Source organism: Mus pahari, chromosome 2 (assembly GCF_900095145.1).
Source record: "Mus pahari chromosome 2, PAHARI_EIJ_v1.1, whole genome shotgun sequence".
Lineage (NCBI taxonomy): Eukaryota > Metazoa > Chordata > Mammalia > Rodentia > Muridae > Mus > Mus pahari.
In genome coordinates, this window is record NC_034591.1 from 144,703,459 (window position 1) to 144,730,052 (window position 26,594).

The 26,594-nt window shown below is 38.3% G+C and overlaps 2 protein-coding genes across 2 annotated transcripts in view; one reads left to right on the forward strand and one right to left on the reverse strand.

Annotated features, from left to right (window-relative positions):
• The first annotated feature begins 2,383 nt into the window (after positions 1–2,383).
• On the forward strand, positions 2,384–9,446 carry LOC110317106 (natural killer cells antigen CD94). The gene is made up of 6 exons (XM_021191487.2): positions 2,384–2,435; positions 4,257–4,349; positions 4,493–4,552; positions 5,977–6,128; positions 7,542–7,645; positions 9,024–9,446. Exons 1-6 carry the CDS (start codon positions 2,429–2,431, stop codon positions 9,142–9,144), a joined length of 537 nt encoding a protein of 178 aa, XP_021047146.1. The 5' UTR covers positions 2,384–2,428; the 3' UTR covers positions 9,145–9,446.
• A 14,285-nt stretch (positions 9,447–23,731) lies between these two features.
• Positions 23,732–26,594, reverse strand: part of LOC110317262 (NKG2-D type II integral membrane protein) — a 10,172-nt gene continuing 7,309 nt past the window's right edge. Inside the window, exons 7-9 of the mRNA XM_021191693.2 lie at positions 26,247–26,398; positions 25,530–25,633; positions 23,732–23,849 (exon numbers count right to left, since the gene is read on the reverse strand). Coding sequence (XP_021047352.1) covers positions 23,732–23,849; positions 25,530–25,633; positions 26,247–26,398 — 374 coding nt within the window. The remainder of the gene's footprint in view (positions 23,850–25,529; positions 25,634–26,246; positions 26,399–26,594) is intronic.

Sequence of the window (26,594 nt, forward strand, 5' to 3'; positions counted from 1 at the left end):
TATGTGTGGTTTTATACATTTATGCACATATTAGCATCTCCTTGGGATGATTGTTACTATCTATCTATTTGTTCTGTGCTGAGTGATTTAGAAACTCCAGGGCTGAAAGTGGGATTCACATCCATGACCTTTCTGATCCACTGACCACAGGAAGTATCTACTTAGCCCACTCAGGTATAAAGCAGAGGAAGGAGTTTATGGATGACTTGTATGTAGACTGGAGTAAGCTTGCATAGTTTTTGTTCCAGGTATGTATCTTTTAAAAACAAGAAAACTAAATTATAGTGTTAGAAGTCAATAGATGATGCTAAAATACAGAAAGAAGAAGAGGGAAGTGACCAGACAGATAACTGGAGAGTGAACTCTGAAAATGTTTTGTTTCTTGGTTTGTAGGCAAGAAGGAGGGAAATTTTTAGAAAAAAGATATATGATTTGATAAATTTATGATTAATAAAAGTAGATAGTAGCATATTGAAAGATACCTATATTTATGTGAGAATTAAATGGCCTTAGTCATCAATAAAACACATTTATTCAACTTTCTTAACCTTTCCTATTTAATACACATGTTTATAAGCATATTAGTTGAGACTGGCTTTGAACTCTCACCTGTGCTTTCCACATACTGGGATAATAGGTATGAGCCATCGTTCTTGGCAAGAAATGACACTCCATCTAATTTGAAACTAAGATATCCTCCTGAAAATAGGTAATATGTAAGGGGTTTAACAAGCAAAACCCACTAGAGTTTATGAGGCTTTCTCATTAGCATGATTACAAGAGATTTTCTGGCAGGCCAGAATCTTCCTTTTCAGGAAGCCTCCATAATGGAGTGTGCTTTGTAGCCTGGTGCGCAGTGGGAAGGCACAGTCTTTACAAGCACTGAGATAAAAGTAAGTACCTCCTTTGGGATGCTTCTCACCAAGCTGTTCTACAGTCAATGTGCACATGTCTAGGGACAGAGAATTCTCCATTGCTCACATCTTCAGTGGGCATTAAATTCCCCTTCTCAGATCTTTCCTTAAGTTTCAAAAATGTAATTATTAAAGTCACCACTTGTTCTGAACAAATTCTCTTTGTTCAAAGGGCAGAAGGCGTAAGAGCAGGGGAAAGAGGGAAGAGATGAACATTGGAAGAATGCATTATTGTATGAAACAGATCCTGTGAAGCTCAATATACCACTGAGTATTCTGTGAGTTATGAGATGCTCAACACCCTACATTCTGTGATCTCAATGCCAATGTTACTGAACTGTATCAAATCCTGATTTATTTCCTAAAAGCCCAGCCTGGTGATATTTAGTCAGCACTGTGTACTCCCATTTGTTGGAACATCAAGGTTTCCAGCAGTTTTAAGAGAAAAAAGTAAAGGTCATAAATAGAGGGGTGCAGAGAGTATTTGTCCAGAGTTTGTCAGATATTCAAGAGAGATGACTGGGGAACATGAGATCTGTGTTGAGTGGAGATGAGTAGGAAGGATGGCAAGGAGTGAAAACAATTCAGATACCTGTGTACAAAATGAGAGCAAAATCAAGGAGAGTTGGTAGTTTAGAAAGAATTAATGGGAAGGTTAAAAGTGTGTGTTGGGGAGAGAGAGATGGGAAGAGAGAAGGCGAGGAGAGGGAGAGAGATCAGAGAAGAAAGAAAAGTGAGAAAACACAACAATACTGAATACTGCTTTCACTCTTTCTGGGTCTTAGTGACTATGGTTGGGGTCAGTGATCAGGGATCAGAAACACAGAACAAGTATTGGATATTCCAACCAGTTTGTACTGAAGAAGGGAAATATCAATGCAGAATGTGCAAGTCCAGGGAGGTGCTTGGTTTGAGATAAATTCCATGTGTGCTTTGGTAAAAAGACTGAGCATCAAGCTTAAGTAACCTTAGTCAAATCAGCACTGCTGTGCCTCAGTTTCCCCACTATCAAATTTGGTATTTTCTTTATTAAGCCATCAGATAATATGTGATTTAAAATTTGTTTAACACAAAGAAAATAAATATTTGTTATTATGAAGGTGGTAATTCTGTGTGGGATTTTATGATACTAAGTGAATTTACCACAGTTTATACATCTTGCCCCTATTTTCTAAACTGCTTTTAGGGGCAACTTTGATGTGTGCACATTGAAAACAATCTCTCTCCAATCTTATTTTGCTGTAGTGTTTTGTAACAAAACTAAAAGAGTGAATTTCCTGTGTGCAGTGGTTCCTGGGTCTTGTTCAAAGCTTGCGGTCTTTCTTCTGCTCATTCCTACGGTGCATCCGTGTACCACCAACAGATGATTCAATAGCATCACCACAACACACAATGTTTCTTCCTCTTTTAATGCTTACTGTCTCCTCCTTAGCTTCCTGCTCAGCTCTGTGATCCACACTGTTCTTTAAAAAGCACAAACACATCTCTGCACCATCCTTGGAACATCACTTCTCATGGCAGGTATGTGTGCCCCTGTCAGCAGATGTAATAGTAGTGATGAAATAATAACCAGGAAAATGCCTCATGGATTAGCTAATGTCAAGGAAGGTTTTAAAAAAATAAAACAGAAAGTATGTAATCAGCAGTAGATATTTTTAGACTTTCCATGCTTTGATGCTTTCTGTGTTCATTGTTTTCTCGATTCTGTGTTTTGAAATTTGAACATGATTTTATGAAGTGAATACTTTTGTAAACTTTTCCTGAGTTAGCAAGTGGTGTCTATTAGGCATCATGTTAAATTCAGAATTAAACAGAAATGAAATCGACTAACACACACCATATTTCTAACATGGGGATAAAGATGTCCAAATATTAAGGATCCTTAAAACTTTCTAACTTTTCTTTCTGTGTTGTGGCCTTGAAAATCACTCAGGCTCACTGACACTGTGTACTGTTGTTAGCAGTAGAACTATTTTTGACTAATACAGATTCTCCTCATATTGAAATATCTTAGCCAATAGGCAAGTGATTTTGAATATGACCTAACATAATGTTGAGAAAAGAAATTCAAAGGCTGGCTTTGTATCATAATTCAAGGTGCTGTGAATTGAACCCAGATTGAACCCAGATCCTCAATTTATGCTTGTTGTAGAACCTCCTGCAGTAACAGGTCTAGAAGGTTCCTTTTTATTTTCCTGCAGACATTAACACGCCACTAATCAAAACATAGTCTGCATTCAAAGGGAACTCATTCCATGATGGTATTCTCCTGACAAGGATGGTATATAATAAATAACAGATTCTAGGTCTTGACAATATTCTGTTTGATTTCGAGTGGGCAGTTAATAGCTTTATACCTTAAGAAAATAGCATCGTGATTAACCCCCACCCCCTTTTTAAAAATCACCTCTCTAACACAGAACTTTTTATTCATGACATTCTTGAGAGAAAAAAAACAATGATTCTTAAGCAAGCCCACCAAGCGTCATGACTGCTTGTGGATCTATTCTAACCATAGAGATAAGTTTCACTGCTGATTTAGAGTCAGAGGTAAATGACTCTAATGAGGCAGAAAATATGTATGAATAACCTCATCAAAGAACAAGGTATACCACTTCAAAAGATTGCTAATGGGTGGTGTTCTGAAGGAACATCTTAGTTCTCCAGTGCTCCACTGGAGAGGTGTCTGTGCCACTACAGGAAGAAGTTTTCGGGTTCATTCTTAATGGTTTCTGTTCTTAAGAACGTCATCCCCAGCCGGGCGGTAGTGGCACACACTTTTAATCCCAGCATTTGGGAGGCAGAGGCAGGTGGATTTCTGAGTTCGAGGCCAGCCTGGACTACAGAGTGAGTTCCAGGTCAGCCAGGGCTACACCGAGAAACCCTGTCTCGAAAGGCCAAAACCCAAAAACCAAAACAAAAACAAAAACGAAGTCATCTCCAATGAATGATCTAGCTCTAGAGAAAGTATGTCTGCAGCCCTATAGGAGGAACAACAATATGAACTAACTAGTACCCCCAGAACTCGTGTCTCTAGCTGCATATGTAGCAGAGGATGGCCTAGTCGGCCATCAATTGGAGGAGAGGCCCTTGGTCTTGTGAAGATTATATGCCCCATTATAGGGGAATGCCAGTGCCAGGAAGCAGGAGTGGGAGTGGGGAGCAGGGGGAGGGGGTAGGGTATATAGGATTTTTGGAGAGGAAACTAGGAAAGGGGATAGCATTTGAAATGTAAATGAAGAAAATATCTAATGCAAAAAAAGGAAAAAAAGGAATGTTAACTTCTATGTCTGCACTTTCATCTTTTAGTCATTAATCTATGTGTCTGGTATTTTTCTATAGTTTCTAGGATCACTCGGTGGAGGCTCATGTCTGTTATCTTTGGAATAAAATGTCTTGTCTTGATGGTTACTTTGGGAGTTTTGGTGATAAACTGTAAGTGTTCCTAAGCAAGTATATAGGAAAAATCAACATTGTGATAAAATAATTTAATAATAAACATTTCAATTTTCTAATGTGTAATATTTTATTTCACAAATACATGTCAAGCTAAGCAAGTCTATAATAATTTTTTATAGCATTTACTATACAGAACATTCAATCAACATCTCCAACCCCCATTGTAGAAATCCAGGAAGGTAGGTTCCATTTTTTTTTCTCAAACTTCATGACTCAGAGAGGATAAAACGTAGTAGCTCATTCTTCATGTACAGTAGCACGGTTTCTTTGAGTAAAATGGTCCCAATTTTTTGTTGTTGTTGTTGTTCTGTAGTAAAATTACATTGAATGTAAGCAGCTTAAGAAATACTTTATGTAAACACTACATAGAGAAGAGGTTCACATTTCCTTAGAGTTTTAGAAGTTTTGGTCTGTGTTTATCTGGGCCTGCCATTCTTGCAGTTCAGCCGAGACATTGTGTCATGGTGGAAGCATGTGAGGGTGCAGAGCCACTCATGTTATAGCTAGAAACCAAAGGGGAGGAAGGAGAAAATGAAGAGGAGAGCTTCCACTCTCTAAGCAAGAGCCTCCCCCAGTACCCTGGAAAGAACCACTGTATTCCACATTTAAAAGTCAGTGTTACTGCCTTATCATGAGTTGCACACAAATTTTTCTTACATATAGGTCTTTGAGGAAAATCTCAGGTCCAAAGTCTCGCATAAAATTGTCATAATTCTCATAAAGAGAAGACACTAATCTGAAGTAATACATACATGTTTCCTAGTGAGTGTTCATGACTAGTTAAATGACAATACACATTACAGACAAATATTATTTTACATTTGCTAACAAACTATGCTTTCATATTCTTCCCTTTCTTTGGCTTCTGTGTTTCAGAATGCAGTATAGACATCTCTATAAGAATAGACCTTACTCATAAAGAATAGGCCCAAACTCTATTTTAATATTGCTTTTCTAATGCTCCTCAAGTTTATAGCTTTCTGATCATACAGTTAATTTTTTTTATCTTATCTCAACTTTACTGCCATTTATGTGATAAAGATTTGAGTGCCTACTATGTATCATGATGTTTATTATTGAGGAAGAGAGGTGCTAAGGATGTACTGTCACCCCTAAACTGTCAATCAGATTTAAAGCTAATTGGCTTATGTATACTCATTTTTTAAAAAGAAAATAAAAATTCTTTTAAAGCACTGTACCCTTCCTTGACTTAGGGAACTGGTGGGACGTCTCCCCTGAGAGTTTGTTTCCTCTAGTTGCTCTTACAGTTACCGCCCTCCTCAGCTGTGGGTATAACCTCAAAGTTGTTCTTCTAACTCTGGTTCCATCCTGTTCTCTGCTATAGGCTAGATTTATTTTATCTTCTCATCTAGCTATCAGAAAACATAACAAAGGATTGAGAATGATGTCATTCTGAATATATCTTTAGAATACCCTCTCCACGAGGCAAAGTGTTTAGATGAATAATACCAAAATGCGATGTGTATTACACATTCTGAAGGAATGTTTGTAGGAAAAGAAGTTAATGGCAAACAAAACAATCGTTGAATGTCAAGGAGCACCAAAGAAGTTGAAATCTGTAAGGATGTGTTTTGCCTTTTAGTTTCTGAATGTTGTGCTTGCCTGGAAAAGTGGATTGGGCATCAATGCAACTGTTACTTTATTTCCAAAGAAGAAAAGTCTTGGGAAGGAAGCAGAGATTTCTGTGCTTCTCAGAATTCCAGTCTTCTTAAGCTCCAAACCAGAAATGAATTGGCAAGTACTTCATTGTTTCTTATATTCTTTCACACTTACTAACATGACCTGACTAAACTGACCACTCTCATGTAAGTCTTTATCACCAGGTCAACAATGATGGTTCTGTCTGAGTTCATGGCCCTCATGATATACCTTGAACTATACACTAGAAAGCATGCAAAAAATGTCTTCAAAGATTTGTATTATAGGGTGAGTGTGGCTGCCTGCAGCCACATGAACTGGGTACTCCTGAAAGGCAGGCTGGGACTGAAAGAGACTAGCCTGTGAAAAAGGAAGGAGGCCAAGACAACATGTCTGATCAAAGCCCATGAGTTTACTAAGAGTCTGAGTTTATAAAGAGGGGGAGGCCCATTCCCCCACTAATCCATTCTTGGTGCCTGTCTCCAGCCTGTAGGAGATCTGATCTACAGGATTCTGTCTCTGGAAAATCTCAAGGGTCTCAGCAGGTAGCAATGTTTTGGAGGAGAGCAGTGGCAGGTGTAGTACAAAAGAGCCAGCTAAGTCAGGTGGTCCCATGCTCAGTGGCAACAAAGTCTGAATCAGCCTGCTTCAAGGCTGGAGGAGGCAACAATAGGGGTTAATATTTTAATAGATTAGAAGTTAATGTGAAAACCCCCAACTTTTCCAGAATTAGTAGGCTAGTATTTTTAACAGTGCCAAAAGGACCAAAAGAGGAGCTTTCAATTATTACTTATTGGAGCAGAATACACAAGCTCGTACATATGTTATATGACTTTTTGTCATCTTTCTGGAATGTAATGTAAAACCAGTAACATATGATATGATCATAAAATTACTCAAATCATTATTATTGTTATTGTGTGTGTCATAGGGGATCGAACCTAGGAATTGAGGCATGCCTGTTAGATACTCTGCCATTTTTTTTTTTTTTTTAAATTTACTATGTGTTTTGAGACAGAGGCAGATATCCCTGGATTTTCTTTAAGCTCCCTTTATAGCCTCCAAATTGAACCTCTGCTTCAGCCCCCTAAGTGCCAGAGATAACAGACCTATACCACCAGGTTCATCTTGGAAATAACTCAGCTTTTATGAAAAAATTCTCAAGTTGTTCATGCCCTTCTCAGGTTGGAGAGGTTACAAGATGCTGGCACTGGGATCACATTTGATCTGTGATCCCACGAAGAAACTGTATCACAGAATGGGACTCTCATCTTCTTTATGATAATTTTCATCTTTCAAGAAGCAAGATTTTGTAGTGTTTTTCCACATGAGTGAATGGACTACTAACTGAAAAATTTAAGGCATGTGATAATGCCTTTCAAATCAGAAAATCAGAATGATTTCAACCCAAGCACCCACAGTCTGAATCTTATTCTGAATGTCTTTTAAATATGTTGCTCTCAGAGCATATTCAAAGTTGATTAACTTGTTCTTTCTGTCTCTAAGTAGAGTTTTATGAACTTCAGTCAAACCTTTTTCTGGATTGGAATGCATTATAGTGAAAAAAGAAATGCCTGGCTATGGGAGGATGGCATAGTTCCCTCAAAAGATTTGTAAGTTTCTGGTTGTTGAGGGTTTTTGGGGTATGTTTGTGAGTTTATCCTAGCTATGGTTATTGAAAACTGACAGCCAGGGACTCAGACACCCAAATATCTTGTGTGGTGCATGAGAATATATAAAATCCCCAGGGAATGGCAGGGCAGCAGTCACTGCTTTACGCACAACATTCAGGTTTATGCTCAAGTGATATGAACATTGAGTACTCAATACCATAAGAGAATTTTAGTCTTTTCCTTACTGTAACATAGTAGGAACACCATATGCATCTATGCATGTGCAAGTGATCTCAGATACAGGCTGGCACAGAGAGCACAGCTCTTCCATTTTTTGTTGTTTTGATGGATCCCTTTTTAAATTATCTTTAAATATTCAGCAATTATTTTCTGTATAAATGTTATCCTTGGATCTCATTTATATACATGAAATCTAGAGACTCATATTGGGACAAAGTTTGTGTTTATGCTCTTTCACCAAGATTAAATCAACTCATAAATGTTTATATATGCATATACATATATGTATATATAATAGGTTTTCTTTAATATGGTATAATATGATAACAGCTTTCCTTTCCCTAATTCCTCCCAGATTGTCATTCCCTCAAAAATACAAACCACACTTAAGGGCAGCCCCCATTATGCCCAGCAGTAGTTGACTGGTAAAAAAGTGGTATTTTTGGAGGGTGTTCTGTTTTGTTTTTTAAGGCTTTGTTGGGGTACTTTTTTATTTAATCTTTCAGATAATATGTTTTTCAACTTTGCTTTTATGAGTTTTCTGTGTCTGCTAACATGTATATCTCTGCATGTGTTTCTTGGGCTTTTACTTTTGTTCTTTTAGTTTTGTTTGTTTGTTTGTTTTTTGCCCAACTCATACTTCTTAACCGAATAGAAGACCAGAATATCATCAAAACCATTTCTGGCCAGGCATGGTGTTACATACCTTTAATTCCAGCACTACACAGGCAGAGGCAGGCATATTTCTTTGAGTTAGAGGATGGCCTGGTCTACGTAGTGAGTTTCATGTCAGCCAAGGCTGGGTACTGCGACTATTTCAAAAAACAAAATTAACAATTCAACCGTTTCTGATAGAAGTGAAAAGCCCACAAATAAACACATAACAAAACCACACCTAGAATCACATTCTGTGGTCTTAGCACTAGGGGCCAGTGAGGGAGTAATTGAGTTTCATGTAGCACTGTACTTCAGAACTGTGAAAGCTGATGCTGAAAGATAACCGCAAAAGGCCAAACAAAGATCCCAAGCCACTCAGTAAATATCACCTTCAAGTGGTTTCCCATATTTTGAGTTAATAAAAATAATCTTTAACATCCTTACTGTTTTACATATGTTAACATTTTCTCCTTCATTGCAGACTTCCAGAGTTCGCAATTATCAGGCCAGAGCACTGCACTGTTTATAGTCCAAGCAAAACAGTTTCTGCTGAATCCTGTGAAAATAAAAACCGTTACATCTGTAAGCAACGGCCTACTTAAATGTTTCTTAAGGCAAAGGGTATAGACAAGAAAGGTCCAGGGTTACTAAAAATAGTAACAGCTCTCAGCGTTTCTACCTTTCCATCTTGTGTCTGTAGAATGTTTCTGTTTGCTAGCATACCATTTTCATACATTTGTACCCAAGTAATTTATACTTGATGACTTCTTCAAACGTGTGTGTAAAATTCAGATGAGTCAAAATAGAGAGGTTTTATAAATATTTTGATTTATGAAATATAATTTTATTCAATATTCTTGTAAAGTTTTTTTGCAAACATTAAATAAAATTTATTCCACACCAAGTCATATGTATCCCTTGTATCCCTGTGGTTTCAGTGTTTGTACCTGGAGATGAGTTGAAGGGATATGATCACTTCACAACAGTAATTCTAGTCAGCCATGAGCACAGGGGCGGGTCTTTTCATCTCCTAGCATCTTCCTCGTTTTAGAAGTCTTACATACCTGGGTCAGCTAGGATTTTTTTTTTTTACTATTGTGTATAGATTTGCTTTCCTGATTTCCTTTTCCATACATTCTTTATGAATATTTAGAAAAGCTGCTGATTATTTTGCTGATTCTGTGTCCTGTTGCATGCTGAAAGTGTTTCTCCCATTCAAGATTTTTTTCATGCTATCTTTAGTACCTTTTAAGTATGGTAATATATCATCTGCAGATGGATGTGATTTCATTGGTTCCTTTCCTCACTGTATATCTTTCATTTGTTCTCCCTGAACAATTTCTATGATTTCAAGCATTATATTAAATTGTAGAGATCCTTGTCCCATTCCTGATTTTAAATGAAACAATGTCAGTTTGTCCCAGTTTATAGTCATTTTGGCCATAGCTTTGTCATCTATTAGGACACATATTATACTAAAGTGTGCTCCTGCTATTCCTGATTTATCTAGGGTTTGTATTATGATGGGATGTTGAACTTTGTCAAAGGCCTTTTCTGCATCTATACAATTGAGAACAGTCTCCCCAAAATAATCTGTAAAAAATGATAGATTACTTGATTTCAGTATGTATTTGCTAAGTAAGTTAAAAACTTAGTAAATTATGCATTGTGACCAACTTGCAAGATTCTCACCAATGCAGCACTGAGTAATTTTCTTCTACATTATATCCAGGTGAATAACCATGGCAAAGCAACTGAACAGAAAGCAGAGTTTATTATTTAAAAGGCTAGATCATACAGAACTATTAACCATTTTCTATCTCCTCAGTTGATCTAGAAGGACCCAGTGATATTACCATTAACAGTTCTGTTGAGCAGACTGTGTAAGGAAGAAAGACTGAATGGCAGTCTGCAGGGACTGATGTCTGCTTCTGTCATCTTTGTAATGAGCAAGCTTTCTTTGCATTGACTTTGTAGCCCAGGGAAAGCTTTCAAATGACCCTAGCACAGTCAAGGTGACAATTTCATCCCTTGAACATTTCCAGTAGGGGGAGGGAAATAGCACAGACAGTAATTTTCTTCACACCTCATTAGCATGATTCTGGTGGTGTCAGGTAAATATAACCTGGCTAGAATAAGTGGATATAAAGATAAAAATAGAAAAGTGAACTGTTTCCAATTTTCTGAGGAACTGCCAGATTGATTTCCAAAGTGGTTTTACCAGCTTGCAGTCCCACCAGCAATGGAGGAGTGTTCCTTTTTCTCCATATGAACACCAGCATCTGCTGTTATCTGCACTTTGGATCTTAGCCATTCTGATTAATGTGAGGAGGTTCTTAGGGTCATTTTGATTTGCATCTCCCTAATGACTAATGATGCTGAACATTCCTTTTAGTGTTTCTCAGCCATTTGAGATTCCCCAGTTGAGAATTCTCTGTTTAGCTCTGTACCAAATTTTTAATAGGGTTATTTGGTTCTCTGGAGCTTAAGTTCATATATATATATATATATATATATATATATATATATATGATATTAGTTCTCTATTGTATGTAAGGTCGATGAAGATCTTTTCCCAATCTGTGAATTGTTATTTTATCCTATTAAAAGTGTCCTTTGCATTACAGAAGCTTTTCAATTTTATGAGGTCCCATTTGTTGATTGTTGATCTTAGAGCATGAGCCATTGGTGTTCTGTTCAGAAAAATTTTCCCTGTGCTTATATGTTTGAGGCTATTTCACAGTTTCCCTTCTACTATATTCAGCATACCTGGTTTTATGTGGAGGTCCTTGATACACTTGGACTTGAGCTTTGTACAAGGATATCAGAATAGATCTATTTGCATTCTTCTATATGCTGATCGCCAGCTGAATTAGCACAATTTGTTGAAAATGCTGTCATTTTTTTCCACTGGATTGTTTAAGTTTCTTTGTCAAAGACCATAGGTGTGTGGGTTCATTTCTGGGTCTTCAATTCTATTTCAGACCCGAACAGGTGTCATTGCACCAATACCATGCAGTTATAATCACTTTTGCTCTGTAGTACAGCTTGAGGTCAGGGATGGTGATTCCCCCAGAAGTTCTTCTATTGTTGAGAATAGTTTATGCTATTCTGGGGTTTTTGTTATTCCAGGTGAATTTGAGAATTGCTCTATCTCTGTGAAGAATTGAGTTGGAATTTTGGTGGGAATTGCATGGAATCTGTATGTTGCTTTTGGTAAGATTACCATTTTTACTATGTTAATCCTGCCAATCCATGAGCATGGAAGATCTTTCCATCTTCTGAGGTCTTCTTTCTTTAGAGACTTGATGTTCTTGTCATACAGATCTTTTACTTGCTTGGTTAAAGTCATACCAAGGTATTTTATATTATTTGTGACTATCGAGAAGGGTGTTGTTTCCCCAATTTCTTTCTCAGTCCATTTATGAGTAGAGGAAGGCTACTGATTTGTTAGAGTTATTTTTATATCCATCCATTTTGCTGATGTTGTTTACCAGCTATACGAGTTATCTGGTAGAATTTTTGGGGTCATTTATGTATACTGTCATATCATCTGCAAATAGTGATATCTTGACTTCCTCCTTCCCAATCTGAAGACCCAGCTATACCACTACTGGGCATATACCAAAAAGATGTCCTAACATATAACAAGGACATATGCTCCACTATGTTATAGCAGCCTTATTTATGATAGCCAGAAGCTGGAAACAACCCAGATATTCCTCAACAGACAAATGGATACAGAAAATGTGGTACAATTATACAATGGATTACTAAAAACAATGAACTCATGAAATTCTTAGTAAATAGATGGAAGTAGAAAGCATCATCCTAAGTGAGGTAACTAAGACACAAAAGAACAAACATTGTGTGTACTCACTGATAAGAGGATTTTAGTCCAAAAGCGTAGAATACCCACGATAGAATCCACAAACCAGATGGAGCTTAAGAGTAAGGAAAACCAAAATGTGGATACTTCAATCTTACACAGAAGGAGGAACAAAATAATCACAGGAGGTAGATGGAGGGAGGAACCTTGGATGGAGAGAGGAGCAGAAGGGAAAAAGTGAGGGCAGAAACAAGTATTAGGAGGGACAGAAGTACAGAGGTCCAGAAAATCAAATAGCAACATGTACCAGTGAGGGATGGGAAACTGGGGGTAGTCACTAGAAAGTTCCAGACTCCATGGAAGCAAGAGATCTCAGTACTCAACTAGAATGACTTTAGCCAAAGTATGCAACAAAGGGAAGACAGAACCTGTACAGCCCACCTCCAGAAAACAGGTATAGCTCCCAGTTGAGGGATGGGACCACCCACCCATCTCAAAATTGCTAACTCAGAAATGTTCCTGTCCAAAGGAAAGACGGACAAAAAATGGAACAGAATCTAAATGAAAGGCCATCTAGAGATTGCCCCACCTAAGCATCCATCTCATCTGCAGACACTAAACCCTGACACTATTGCTGATGCGAAGTTCTTGCTGGCAGGAGCCTGATATGGCTATTCCCTGAAAGGTTCTACCAGCACCTGACTAATACAGAGGCAGATACTCACAGCCAACCATCAGACTGAGCCTGGGGATCCCAATGGAAGAGGTAGGGGAAGGACTGAAGGAGATGAAGGGGATTGAAACCTTATTGGAAGAAGAATATCAACTAACTGGACAACCCAGAGCTCTCAGAGTATACATGGAGGGATTCGCGGCTCCAGATACACATGTAGCAGAGGATGGCCTTTTCTGACATGAATGGAAGGAGAAACCCTTGGTCCTGTAGAGGATTGATGCCTCAGGGAAGGGGGATGCTAGAGCAGTAAGGCAGGAGTGGGTGAGTAGGTAGAGGAGCACCCTCATAGAGGCAAAGGGGAGGGGGGAGAGGGAGGATGTGATGAGACATTTGTGGAGGGATGACCAGGAAGGAGAATATCATTTAAAAATGTAAATAAATAAAATGATTAATAAAAGAATAGAAAAGAGAAAGTATTTGTACAGCAGAAATCACATCTCAACAATCAGACTAAGTCAGTGATAAACCTAATGTGAACAATGATACTTTAGTAAATTATCAGATTAACTGAATGAAATTAATATGCTCAAACCAAATAGCATTGCTTTACATTAATAGTAACCAGTTAGGAAGACATAATAGATGATAAATCCTCATTAACAACAATAAAAAGATAAAATATATAAAAATGAAACTTAAAAACCTATTAGAAACATGTAAAGGACCTACTGAAAGATAAAAAGTTAGACAAGAATATAAAGGCATTTAATTTTGAACCTTTTTTATAAACTTTTTTAAAAATTAAACTGTTCTTTTTAAAAACCTAGTGATTTATTTAGTGGAGCTAAGCAATTTGACAGAGATAATATGTAAATATAGCCTCAGTGTTTAAGTAAACTGAGAAGGTACAACCATTATAAAGACCAGCATCTACTAAGTATTAAGATACATTTTATAAATATTAAAACAGACAGACCAAAGGAAGAAGCTAAATAGCACATCCCATAGCATCAAGTTCATATACAATAAGTTGCATAGCCAGTGTATATTATTAAATAAAGAAACCTTAACAGTGATGGCTCTTCCAATCCATAAGCAAGGATTCTCAATATCTTTACTTATGTTGTCTCTTTCATAGAACACCCTTTTTTGGTTCGGACAAAAATGACTTACCTTTATTAGACATTTATTAGACATTTTGTTAGACACTATATATTTGAGATTTTTTGAGATAGTGGGAAATAGATTTCATGTAGCAGAATTTTCCCTGTCCAATTAATACAATGAGAAGCCTGTGACTGGACAGTTAAAAGGGAGGTGGAGTGAAGAGTTTTCAGAGACAGGGACTGAGAGGAAGGAACAGAAGGAAGGAAGATGGAGGGAGCAACAGGAAGATAATGCAGATTCTACGTGGCTTTAAATAGTCACAGGTAGCTATAATATCATATAGGGGTAGAATAATTGGGATAATTTGTCTTATCTAGGTGGGAAATTTATATCAATATTGATTGGCTCTGAGTTCATTGTGTGGGAATTTTGTGGGGTGAGAATTTACTGATATAAATCTGACTTATAAATTCCAAGGCTCTAGAGTTTTGATTTTACTGGGTCACTGGAGTTTAAGATCAATGATCACAGAGGCTGGATGGCAGGAATGTGAGCAGAATCCACAGCAAGAAAACCATGATCAGTTGATGTGTGTGGATAGCCTAGAGGTGGCAATACTGTGGGCAGAGCGTAGCTGGGTATAGCATGGGATATTGCCACTCAATATTTCCTGCAACAACTTCATATACTTTCATCTCCTAAAGAGTTGCCAACATAAAATTATAAAACAGATGTTTTTCAACTTATTGAGATATATTTTATGTGCACCAAAGGGCATATTTTTAAAGGGTACATTTGATTTCTTTACATATTCATATATCCATTAAACAACCAGTAAGGTAATAACCATATTCAGATCAGAAATGTTCCTGTGTTCTTAGTCTTTGTGGATGGTGGTCCCATGGGAGTTCAGCTTCAACCTTTCACTTATTTGGGGGTCAAAAGGGTTATGGGATAGGTAAGTGGTAACTAGTGGATTGACCATGTGAATTGTAATGTTATTATAGTTTATGTCTCAGAGTCTTTGCTGAGGTATGTTGGGTATACTCCATGTTTATGGAGTTTGTAGGTACACCCGAGACCTTTGTCTGGCTGTACCCAGAGCTAAAGAAACTTCTTCTCCACCTGGCTTTTCTCTGATACTATCCCTATTTTCTATACCAGGGATACTTTTTCCTAGTTTGGGCAGAAATGTCTCTTCAGAACACCATGTGTTCTGAGAATACAATGATGCTAATCTTAGTTTGTTGATATTGTCTGACATTAGCTGTCTGAACTTACTCATTAAAAAAAATTATATTTCATTCTTGCCCCCAGTTTAATTTTTACTCTGTTATTATTGCATCACAACACTAAGTTTTCCCTCTAGTCCTACACTTTCACCTCTGAGTATTTGTGGTTTTTTAAAAAATAACTTACACCGGGCATGATGGCGCACGCCTTTAATCCCAGCACTCGGGAAGCAGAGGCAGGTGGATTTCTGAGTTCAAGGCCAGCCTGGTCTACAAAGTGAGTTCCAGGACAGCCAGGGCTATACAGAGAAACCCTGTCTCGAAAAACTAAAACAAACAAACAAACAAACAAAAACTTAGTGTATTTGAATTCTTAAATTTCTTTGTCTGTGGATCTGCGAATAAAGATTAAATGTGTTTAATAACAAAAGTGAGTTCTGCACAAAACTAAAACAAATTACAAAGACATTATCTAAGAAAAAAAATCAAAGCTATACATTTGATAAGAAAACATTGGTTCTATGCCATGAGTTGAAAGCCAAGACTATCACGATTTTCTGTTATACCATGGAAGTAAATTATAATGACTGAAAGGTAGAAGGCAGTTGACTATCAATATGTAGTACTGGATTATCCTAGAAAGAGAGAGAAAATTTACATACTCATAATTATTGATGTAATTAGAAAAAAAGCTACAGACAAATATAAAATAATAGAAGAGATTGATGATGTCTTTACATTTAGATTTTATGTAACTTTTAAAGAAGAATTATTCATCATCTAAAAGGTTACAATGCCTCAAATTTGCTTTGTTCAACCTGTAAGTGTTTAGTAATAAAACCTAGATGTTTAGAGCACTCTAGCATCAGCTAGTAACATCAAAATAATAATATGCCAAGGTGAAGTAAGAACTCTGACAGCAACAGGCAGTTTCCAAGGTTATTTGAATATGTGAAATGCCAAGGTATCCTATAATTTGCAACTAAGTCATGTGATGAAAATAACAAACATTTTATATGAACTACAAATACAAGTAACAATTAAAATTTTTACTGAAACTAATACCATGTTGTAGAATTCAAAAAATCTTATGGAGATTTTTAATAGAAAATCTTGAAAAGTGAGATTACTAGTACCTCTTGCTATTTGAAATTTTTATGTAATGAAGTGAAAACTTTTAATGATAGGAAAACAGTAAGATAAAACAAACTCCATAGTTGTGTGCATGTGTGTATGCGTGTGTGTGTAACCATCTTTAACAAATTAATATCTACTTCATAGTTTACCATCAAAGTTTTTCATGCAATATCATTTTCATAGCAATTGATTACATATTGGCTTTGCCATTTCTTAGATTTCTTGGAAAGAGGCTAATTGGTGCTTCACAATAAATACTCATTAACATAGCGCAGCGTTCAGACAGCCTCATATTTAAGTAAATTCTCCAGCTTTAGTCTTCCAAAGTGCTAGCATTACAGTTACAAGGCTCAATGCCCAACTGTGAACAAGTATTTGAAAAAATATTACTTAGCTTATGCCAGTAACTTGAGTAACAACACATCACTGAGTCATTCATGTCTCTGCTTCTGTCCACACAGCACCACAGAACTCTGTCTTGTGTATGATATAAATTTTGGTTTTATTTGACAGGAAAGGGAAAACAGTAACCAGTTTATAACTGTTTTCCTATCATAATTTCATAAATGATTTATGTTTAGGCACTGTTTCTACAAATTCCTTTCTGACAAACAGGATCACATGTTATTATATACTCTGAAGAGTACAAGTTCAAAAATTTCAATTTCTGGTGTCACCAAGATTGCTCAGTGTTGGGCATTGGGCTATACACAGACAGTCTGGAGTCTGGTCTCCAGTCAAGCTGAGGTGGAACCCTGGGACCGGTAGTGATAATTCACCTACATGGGACAGAAGGAGTTCTCTCATGTCTCCTGGAACTCTGGCTCCTGTCAAAGTTACCACCCCCCCAGCCCCCACAGGAGAAGCATGATTAGTTGTCATGTAGGCAATGTCCCAAGCTTTTGAACTTCAGGCTAAACTCCTCCCCAGTTACCTAGCAACAGTAAAGATAGCAGCATACCATAAGTGGGGCTGTTTGGCCCCTCCTCACTCTCTTATTCTCTCTTGCTCTCTTACTCTTACTTTCTCCTCTCCTCTCCTCTCCTCTCCTCTCCTCTCCTCTCCTCGTGGACGTTGTACATCGTGGTGCGCACTAGGCTCCGCACCACGATGTACAACGTCCACAAGCAGCTTACTCTCTCACTCCTTTGTTCCTTCCCTCTCACTTCCCTCTCCTCTTCCCTTTCTCCCTCCCCTCCCCTCTCCTCTCTTCTCTCTTCTTTTACTCTCTAACCTTTCTTCTCTCTCTCCTTTCCCCCCTCCCCTCCCCTCCCCTCTCCTCTCTTCTCTCTTCTTTTACTCTCTAACCTTTCTTCTCTCTCTCCTTTCCCCCTTCTCTTGGCCATGGCTGGTCTCTCTCTCTCTTTTTACCTTCTCTCTTTCTCATGGCTTTTTTACAATTAAGCTTTAAAACCATAGACTGTCTCTGTTCATCAAGGCCTGCTGTGCTTGGACAATAGGATAGGCTTTCTCCTAATGAGCCATTTCTAATCTTCTGATGGAAGGCCTTCCTGTGCTCCAGTCAAGGCCTGCTGCACTTACTCTTACCTGCGTGGGAACCTCTCTCCCTCAGCCCCCTCTCCCTTAACCCTGGGGCTACAGGGTGTCTCCCTGGGGCCCCCAGTTGGGGGCTGCCCCTTGTCCACCCCCTGTCAAGTGGAGTCAGTGGCTTAGATACCCACCCGGGCTGAGTGGAAAGTGTCTGGCAGCCTTCCAACATCTGCCTGCCCAGAGCATAGGAGGAACTCTGGCTGGACGTGGGCTATCCTCCCTCCTACCTCTTTCCCTGTACCCCTTTTAGTTCCCACAGCTCAGTTTATGAAAGCACTTGTTACTAAGACCAACAACTTGAGTTCAGTCTCTGGAACTCACATCCTGGAAAGAGAGAATTGATTTCCCCATGTTGTCTCTGATATGTACATGTGGGCTATGGCATGTGTGCTTCTGCCAACATGAAAAATAAAATTTAAAGGAGAAGAGGAGGAGGAGGAGAAAGAGGAAGAGGAAGAAGAAGAGGAAGAAGAAGAAGAAGAAGAAGAAGAAGAAGAAGAAGAAGAAGAAGAAGAAGAAGAAGAAGAAGAAGAAGAAGAAGAAGAGATGGAGGTGGATGATGATGAAAGATAAGACCAACAAGAAGAAGTTTAAGAAATTACAAAAACAAGCATTTTATAATGCCAGATTTTGTAGCAAACACTTGCATGATCCAAGAATAAATTGGTAGCATTACGGATGCTAGTGCTTCTTTTTAGCTTTTTTTTTTTTTATGTGCATTGGTTTTTTGCCTGAGTGTATGTTTCTGTGAGGGTGTCAGATCCCCCAGAACTGGAGTTATAGACAATTATGAGCTTCAATGGAAATTGAAGGTGGAAATTGAACTTTTATCCTCTGGAAGAGCAGCCAGTATTTTAACTGCTAAATGCTAGTCTTAAGACAACAGTATTAAGATTTGGGATAGAGTTCATAAAGCAAGTCATTAATCTAATGACTTGTCGTTTCTGTGTGTATTTCTGTTTCATGCTTCTTATGCATTCCACATATACATTGTAATGTCTTCTACAGCCATAGTGATTGCCACACTTTCTGCTTCAGCTTTTTAAAATATCAATCCTTGTTTTTCAGTTCCCCGTTTAAAATATATTTGGCCCATCTCCATCTGATTTTCAAGGGTTTCCTTTTAGGGTCTGTGAGTGAAGTGGGTGAAGCCTGAAGGTGGATGGGCTCTCCCCCCCACATCTCTGTGAGTGCGGTCTAGTATCAGTGAGATCTTGGGTGTGAATCAATTTCCTGTTTGCCAGCTGTGGTCTTCTACTATGTACCACAGTTGAGTCCAAGTCTCAAGATTTCCTGCTTCACTTCTAGAAGCAGACATCTTTAATTGCTATCAGAGCAGAGTACGGACAGCCTGGGATTCTGTGTTTTTTTTTCCTAAGAGCAGCTGAGTTCCTTTTCCCATGCCTAGAACAAGCAGGTGAGCTTGGGGTGAAAGGCACTAAAGTGGTGTTGAAGAATCATCATGGTTGAATGCCTTGTCTCTGGTCAGTTGTCTTTATATTGATCTTAGAATCAGGACAGTACACTGGTTTGTTTCTTTTCTCAAAGAGAAACAAATCACTATTCTAAACTCTGGGGGAAAAAAAAAACGGGAAGAAGACATTGGCTTCTCAGGACTAACTGGCTAAATATATTTTCTTTCTGACACCATCTTGTTTTTCTTTCTTGGTTTTGAAAGGCTGTTTGTTTTTATGAAAAAGTTTTACCATGTAGCATTGGCTGGTTTTGAATCAGTATATCAACAAGGCTGGCCTCAAACTCTTAGAAACCTGCTTGTTTCTGTCCTGACTGCGGGAATGAAAGGCATATGATGCCAAACCTAGACTTTTATTTCCTACAATTGCTGTGTATCTTAAAGATTCTTAATATAGGTGAGCATTTTAAGAAGGAGGAGAGAAGCTAAACAACAGACATCTTCTTTGCTCTTGCCGTAACACCACATGGAGGATTCTGAGAAAGTTCCAAAGTAATATCAATACATAGAGACAGAGCAAAAGGACCAGGACAGATACCATAAAATGCCCTCCACCCCAACCCTTGCCTTGTTTCTCTTTCCTACTGTTATAAGCTCTTTAAGAAAGATGTTAAATCATTAGACTTCTATTCTTGCTGGTTTGATCCCACTTCACTAAAGCTCACTTTTGCCTTCAACACTGCTGGTCTCTGAGTGACTTTCTAGGACCAGTACTGATCTCAGGATTCCTGGATCTAGGCCTTTTGCCTTCGATAGAATCAGAGGATAGTCTCTAGAGTTCTCCTCCATCCCCAAACCTTGGCAGTTCCTGCACTTCTGTGATACACAGAGGTTAGATGTAATCAGTGTCAACTGCTCCTTTTCAATCTTTCCATGGAACAGATGGTGGGAACTAAAGAAAACATGACTGGAAAGTGAATGTCTGCTCTCTTGATCTGGGCCTATAAGAAGACCTAACATCTTAGAATAGCTTCTTCACATAGTGTTGGAAATTGAGCAAAACTTTAAACTGTTCTAATGGCAGCTGCCTTCTTGCCTGTGACTCACTTATCTGTAACTCTCAAATATTTAAACATAACCACAAAGTGTTAAGTTGTCTTTCCCCTAGGCACAGTGGAATCTGTTTACACTGCAAAGCTAACTCCATTTCTTGACCAAGTATAACACTCTCTGCACTAACCTGGAGATGATTACCACAGAAATATCAAGTGCTTTCCTAAGCACACCATGAAATGTATCTAAATTAGTTATACCTTTTCTCATGGTTTCTTTATTAGAAATGTGTTTCAAAAGGTTTGGTTCTGGTAAAGCTGCTCACACTGCTATCACAACAAGAATTTTCTCCCCTGAAACCTGTTGTATCAGTCTGCCTTGCATGCTAGTCTGGATTTTATGTTTTATTGAGCTCTTGGAAGCAAGTGGGATTTTATTGATTTCTCTTTGCATTTTCAGATTGAATACAGTGTCTAGAACATAGGAATGCCCTGTAGTTTTTTCTTGTTAGTGTAGGGCTAACTTTCTTTAATTATTCAATAAATCAGAATACTGCCACTCACCCAGGTAGGTCCCCTGGATACTGTAACACTGCTGTTAGCTAACTAACTGCCCCACCCTCACTATTGTTACTCCTCAATTTTTGTTTTACTTTTTAGATTGTGTGTGAGGAATCTTTAAGGACTGAGCTGAAGTTCTCTAAAACCAAACAACAAACCAGAAAACCCCAAGTGTGGTTGGGTGTTTCTCTTGTCCAAATGGATGTACACTAGACTTATAAAATAAAGTGTTGCAGGTGGACTGTTACTTACCTTGGAATGATTCAGATTTGTTTTCCTGCAAAGAGTGATAGCCAGACATTGGGCTGTGAGATTAAAGGAAGCCCTTCCATTGCTTCAGAGTCTTCATGGAGGTTTAATTTTCCCTCATCTCATCAAAGGCAAAGATAGCAAGGATTCTTGTTGCTACCTTCTAAAGTGTGGGTTTTATTTGTTATTCTTTGTATAAGCTTTTAGCCTTTGGGGAAATCTCTCATTCAGATGACCCCAAAGCTAATGTTTCTCATGTTTCTATCGCTTCACAGAAATTTTCAAAACAGAAATCGAAGGCTCCCACAGTTTTATTACAGTGTATCAGATTAAAGTCAGGTTCTGTAGCTGCTTTTCTGTTGTGATTCTCTGGGTTATGTATGTATGACATCTCACCAACTTTTTACACTGCCTATTGGTTTATAGTATTCTCTACGTTGCAGAATAGTATACAACACGATTACAAAACTTTTCCTTTAAAATTTGTTTTTATTTTATGCTTGAATGCTTGTCTTCACCTATCCATGTACACAATGTGCATGCAGGTGACCGCAGAAGCCAGAGAGGTTGTTGGATCTTCTGGAACTGGGGTTACAGCTGGGCTCACAGTTGTCATATAGGTGCTGTGAAGTGAACCCAGGTCTTAGCCTCTTTAGTAGTGTTCTTAACCTCTGAGCCACCTCTCCAGCCCTGTTTTCAAATTTTTCAGTAAGACCTAATATCTAGTTATCTTCCCCTCTGGTCTCAGCTTATTTGGGGTTATATCATAAAATACCACAGACCAAGCTGTAAGCAACAGAAATCTGTTTTTCTCAGAATTATGAAGCCTGGGAATTGATGTTCTCTGATAACCACATCTACTGGTTTTTGATGAGGGCATCGTGCTGGTTATATATTAGAATTATCCCGTGTTCTCTTATAGCTAAGAGAAGAGAGATGCCTACCTGGGTGCATTATTTAGAGGCAATCCCACTTACAAAGCCTTTATACTTATGACTTAAAACATTATGATTCAGTGCCTGTCTGCTCATATTAATACTAGGAGTTTGAATTTTAAATATGAAACTTGGAGGTACAAAATCATTCGGTGTATAACTTATACCCATGGCCCCAGAAAGCCATCTCCTCACTTGCTACCCTAACAACCACAGAGCTGACAACTCCTTCCAGCACCACCTTTCTGACTTGTAAATTGAAACAAGCTATATACTTTCAAAATACAGTGCCTTGCTTTCAACAGACACTGTCATCTCAAGTGGAAAACATATGAAAGAGTGGGAGAATCCCAAGAAAGCACAAAAATCAACGAAGTAAGTTCCATGAAATTGTCAAGTTCCAAAAGCAGTCCTGCTTGACCTTTGTTAGACAGTCTGCGGTCCCTCCCAGTGCTGTGCCTGTGGTTCCTGCTGTGGCTATACCCAGCCAGCAGTTTTCCATAGTGCTGGAGATTAAACTCCCAGTGAGCTGTAGGGTTGTATTCTCTGGTTCTCACAGTTCCTCTGTTTTGATTCCATCTTGAAATGGAAGCTCCTCCTTGCCTTCTTCCCCATATCCTAGAAGTGGCATGATCAGTCAATGATCACAACCGCAGATCCTGAGAGGGGAAGTGAGGCAAGAACTGCCAGGAGGGAAAAGACCTCAGGCGGTGGTGAATTCTACGAGAATAGAGTCTAGACTCTCTGGAGACATCTTGAATAAAATATCACATTTAATGTAGGGAATAGGGCTATTTAAACTTTTAGAGAGTGAGTAGGGGATATCTGGGAGGGATTCCAGGTGCTGATGGACTTGACCTTATAAGTGGAGAGGCTACTGGGCAACATGACCTCCTCCTGGGTCATATAAAGTTTGCAAGACCAAGGGCCCTCTCTTCCCAATGATGGCTGATTAGGCCATCTTCTGCTACATATGCAGCTAGAGACACGAGCTCAGGGGGTACTGGTTAGTTCATATTGTTTTTCCACCTACAGGGTTGCAGCCCCCTTCAGCTTCTTGGGTACTTTCTCTAGCTCCTCCATTGGGGACCCTGTGTTCCATCCAATAGCTGACTGTGAGCATCCACTTCTGTGTTTGCCAGGCACTGGCCACTATATCAGGGTCCCTTCAGCAGAATCTTGCCGGCATGTGCATTAGAATCTGGGTTTGATGGCTGATGATGGGATGGATCCCCAGATGGAGTAGTCTCTGGATAGTTCATCCTTTCATCTTAGCTCTAAATTTTGTCTCTGTACCTATATCCTTTCATGAGTATTTTGTTCCTTATTCTAAGGAGGAGTGAAGTATCCACACAATGGTCTTCCTTCTTGGTTTTCTTATTAGTCCCAGTTTCTCCTGAGACAGTTCTCTTGTTCTGGTTGTTGCTGATATGGTTAATGAAATTCTTACACTGCCCTTTTCATGCAGATGTACGTATTTAGATTTGAACAGTCTTCTGTGTAAGCCTTAAAGCTTGAACCATAGACAGCACAGGATCCGTTTGGTATTTCCACCAGTGTTAACCTGGAGCAGAGAGAAAGGCATGCAACATCAGACTTTGTTAATGAAAGATATAAACATGGACTCTTATAGGATTTGAATGTGGGAATTTCAAATATATTTCAAGTCATAATAGCACCATGTTTATTCCTCCTAATACATGTGCAAAATAGAGCCAATCCAGGTGATAAAAGTAACCATGTGCTTGATGTGCTCATATCAGAAATTAATCACCTCAGAATTCTAAAACCTATACTATGAACCTGAGTAAAAATGATTCAAAATGTTTATTTAATATTAAGTATTTACATTAGAAATGGATGGAGAACTAAGCTTCAAATTCAATTGCTGGCATGTTTTGTGTAAAAATTAGCAATCTTCATTAGGTAAATAGATTACCATTGTCAGATACAACTGACTATAGATAACAAATAACCAAAACAAAGCCCACATCCTTAAGAGATCTTATCTTGTCCTTATTTCTTAAATAATGCAGTGCGGGAAATGCTTATACAATATTTACATTCTACTTGGTGTGATAGTCAATATAAAATTATTTAAATTATACATAATTGTCCGAATACAAGCAGGTTCTACATCATTCTGTATAAAGATGATAATCATTCATGGAATTCAGAATCTATGGAGAGAGTAAGGTTTGGAGCCAGTTTCCCATGGATGACTGCATACACAATTTTACATGTTGAGAAACAAAAGTAATTGTAAAATTCTCCACATATATGCACATGTATATGCACAATAACTGTGCATGTATATGTGTGTATGTGTGTGGTACATATGTGTGCATATATGTGTACATGCATGTGTAGTGTATGTGATATGATGGTGTGTGCACACTGGTGTGGTGTATGTATGCACATGTGTGTATACATGTGAATGTGTTTTACTTTTGTCTTAATATTTGGAATTCCATGATTAATTTAATAAATAAACTTTCTCCTTTTAAGGACAAAGTCAGAAATAGAAGACACAAGGAAGTGATAATGTCACTTCAGTGTAAAATTTAAAACCTAAAAATAGAAGGGTCCGATGTTATCCTTGTTTAAAAAGGCAAGGTACGTAATACCATTGGTATAGAAACAGCTGGTACCTGCAGGGAAATTCTATTAGGGCCCGCTCTTTGTAGGTTTCAATCCAAATACACTAAAGCATCATTTGTAATTTTTAGTTGACACTATAATCGTATATATTTTGGGGTACAACCTCATGATGTGATACATGTGAATGTTGTGTACTGATGAAATAAAGATATTTAACATCCCTGGGGCCTCATACATTTGCTATTTCTATTTTGCCATTGCAAAATAGCCATATGTAACTTCATATTTGAAAGTACCTGGAACATAAAAACAGACAAGAGGCTACAAGGGATGGAAGGCTGCAGTTTATCATGTGTCAGTTTTATCCCCATCATTTGAGTCACAAATATACTAAAGAAAATATATGGTGCTTCAGCCTCCTATCTATAAAATTGATATAATATTTGACTGGTCTTTACCAGTTCTCAACAGGAAGTCATCAATTTATGTTACTCGTTAATGTTTATATTGGCTACTCCACCACTCTCCCTGCCCTTTACATTTTTTCTATACCTATTAGAATATGATAATGTGTCAGATTGTGAAAAAGAAACTGACAAATGAGTGCTCATAGGGACAGTTGAACAACCCACTTGAGACTCACTGATTGGGTGAGAGAGAGGAACCATCTTCCCACTGCCAGGAGCCATTTGCTGGGATATGGACTAGTCCCATCCAGTGATAGGACTTAACCAGCTTTAAGAAGTCCTGTGGGAAGTTACAAGAGAAATACAGATGAATCCCATGCCTAGAATATTAGAAACTCATCACTAATTTCCCACTTGAGCAAGGAGGCATTGTCCCATGGCCTCTGTAATTCTCACTTAACCATAGACACTCGAATATCTCTTAATTTTTCTATCTTTGGGAATGGTCAGCATTTGTGTGGTGTATATGCACATGAGTGTGTACTTGCTCAACCTGCACATAGAACCTAGGGAAAAACATAATGTATCTCCCTCCATTGCTCCCTGTCTCATTGTCTTGAAATATGATCCCCAACTGAAACAAAAACTTACCTTTTCAACTAAACTGTCTGGTCAGGAGCTTTTGGGATCTACCTGTCTCTGAGCCTAATGCTGAGGATACAAACATGTGCACCAATTCCTGATAGGAGCTGTGGAGTTCATGTTCAGGTCCTCAAGTTTTAAGAACAAATGTTTTAACTCACTGGGAAATCTCCCCAACTCCCACTTTCTTAACTTTTGTCACTATTGTCTGGAATAGGTATTAGAACACCTTGGTGCCTGCTGTATGTTCCAGTTTTGCACTCCGGTGACCTTCCTCAAGTATTAGAATTAAATGGAATTAAATACTTAACCTGCTCTTCTTTATTGTATATCTTCAGAAGGCTGGAATTTTGAGACAAACAGTAAGCTTGGCTCTGGTTCCAGGTTTTGTTCTCATTAAAAAATTGGTAACAGTTGTTTCTGTGACATATCCAGTTGTTAGGGCATGGGCCACAGTAGCCCTCTAGAAAGAGATGAGATTAATCCTGTACACACTTGACTATTGAAGCAGATCTCATTTAGGCAAGTTAAATACCTTTCCTGTTCCAACTCTGAACTTTTAATCATCATCTAAATCATCAAATATATGTAGAAAAGAAGGTCCCGAAACTAAAGATTTTGCCCTCCCTCCCTCCCTCCCTCCCTCCCTCCCTCCCTCC